The sequence below is a fragment of the Pinus tabuliformis genome, chromosome 3_2 (assembly GCF_031772625.1).
Source record: "Pinus tabuliformis cultivar Carrire ecotype Pingquan chromosome 3_2, CPIR1, whole genome shotgun sequence".
NCBI lineage: Eukaryota > Viridiplantae > Streptophyta > Pinopsida > Pinales > Pinaceae > Pinus > Pinus tabuliformis.
Genome location: NC_142302.1, coordinates 660,920,254 through 660,922,036, shown reverse-complemented (window position 1 = coordinate 660,922,036; position 1,783 = coordinate 660,920,254). Strand labels below are relative to the sequence as shown.

The following is a 1,783-nucleotide window of genomic DNA, read 5'->3' as shown; positions in this document are numbered from 1 at the left end:
AAATCGCATTTGCTGAGTTTAGCATACAACTGATGCTCTCGCAGAGTTTGCAGCACCACTCGGAGGTGTTCCTCGTGCTCCTCCTTAGAACGAGAATAAATCAGAATATCATCAATGAATATTAGTACAAATTTGTCTAAAAATTGATGGAACACGCTATTCATTAAGCACATGAATGTGGCAGGTGCATTAGTTAATCCGAAAGGTAGCACTACAAACTCGTAGTGTCCATACCGGGTTCTTAAGGTTGTTTTAGCAATATCCTCTTCTTTAATTCTGATTTGATGGTAACCAGATCGCAGATCAATTTTAGAAAATACTGTCGCCCCCTTGACTTGATCAAAAAGCTCATCGATCCGAGGTAAGGGGTATTTATTTTTAATTGTGAGCTTGTTCAACTGTCGGTAATCGATACACATTCGAAGAGTTCCATCTTTCTTCCTGACGAATAGCACCGGAGCTCCCCATGGAGATACACTGGGGCGGATATAATTTTTATCCAGCGATTCTTGTAATTGCATTTTCAACTCAGTCAACTCAGGTACACTCATTCTATAAGGTGTCCGCGAAACTGGGGCAGCTCATGGTATTAACTCAATGGTGAAGTCAATATCCCTTTTTGGAGGTAATCCAGGGATTTCCTCCGGAAACACATCTGCGAATTCTTTTATTACCGGAAGGTGGTCCAGTGTGCTCGTTTTATTCTTGGTTTCTGCATAACCCACCTGAATGGCATACACCTGACATCTTTTCTGGATGCATTTCGCTAGCTGAGATGCAGTGATTGGCCGGACCTGCACTGGTCGTTTAATTCCCTGCATTTCCTGTTCCATTCCAGAATCATCCTTGTACCGTATGATCTTCGTTTTGCAGTTCACTAAAGCCCAATGCTTTTCTAGCCAATCCATCCCAATTAGGACGTCATAGGATCCAAGTGGAAGCATGTTCAGATCTACTACCACTGGCTGTCCTGCTATTATTATAGGGCAGTTTTTGATTTTCGCCATTACTCGTCTTTTAGCCCCTGTAGCTAGCTGTACCAGCCAAGGGTTCCTGAATTTTTCAGGCTGTAATTTACACTGTTCAACTATCTTTGGACTAATATAACTTAAGGTAGCTCCTGGATCAATTAGAACAGTGATAGAAAAGTCTAAAATTTTACCTTCAAATTCTACCATGGTGGGCTGGTATTCTGCCTGGCGATCGTCCAAGGCTGCGTTAATTCTTGGCACACTTCGTCCCACGTCGCCAACGGTTGATGCCTCATGAATCTGGGATATCTGATCAGTTCCCTTCCGTTGCGGACAGTTCTTGACGTAGTGCGGTCCGCCACAACCCCAGCACTGCACTGGGGGTCTGGTTATTCCCTCACTGTCCAACTTGGCAGATTGTTCGCCCATTCTGGTTTCACTGATGGGCTTGGGTCTGAATGATCCTCTCGGTGCTGTTCTACTGTTCTGGCCTTTACTGCTTCCTTTAACTCCACCGCCCCGGCCTCCTCTATTGTTTCCAACAACTTTACTATTCTTTTTCTCACTCCATTTTCTGTTAGAACTGTCCCCTTTCTGTTTGCTCTGCTGATAGCAGATTCTGGCCTTGCGAATAGCTTCATCCATGGTTCTAGGATTGTCAAATTCAATCCTTTCTCTCATATACATGGGTAAACTGCTAACAAACCTTTGCACCTTGGCTTTTTCTTCTTTAAGGTAGGGTACATAACAGAGCAAGGATGTGAAACGATTGATAAACTCATCCATAGTCTGCTGTCCCAATCGCAGATCAT

General features: G+C 43.7%; 1 protein-coding gene across 1 annotated transcript; it reads right to left on the bottom strand.

The window, feature by feature from the left end:
• Window positions 1–581: 581 nt before the first annotated feature.
• LOC149182390 (uncharacterized) lies at window positions 582–1,007 on the bottom strand. The gene has a single exon (XM_089414542.1). It carries the CDS (start codon window positions 1,005–1,007, stop codon window positions 582–584), a length of 426 nt encoding a protein of 141 aa, XP_089270668.1.
• Window positions 1,008–1,783: the final 776 nt, after the last annotated feature.

Bases quoted from the DNA above. Each gene is read 5' to 3' on its own strand.
- LOC149182390 (XM_089414542.1), bottom strand. From the start codon at position 1,007: ATGGCGAAAATCAAAAACTGCCCTATAATAATAGCAGGACAGCCAGTG.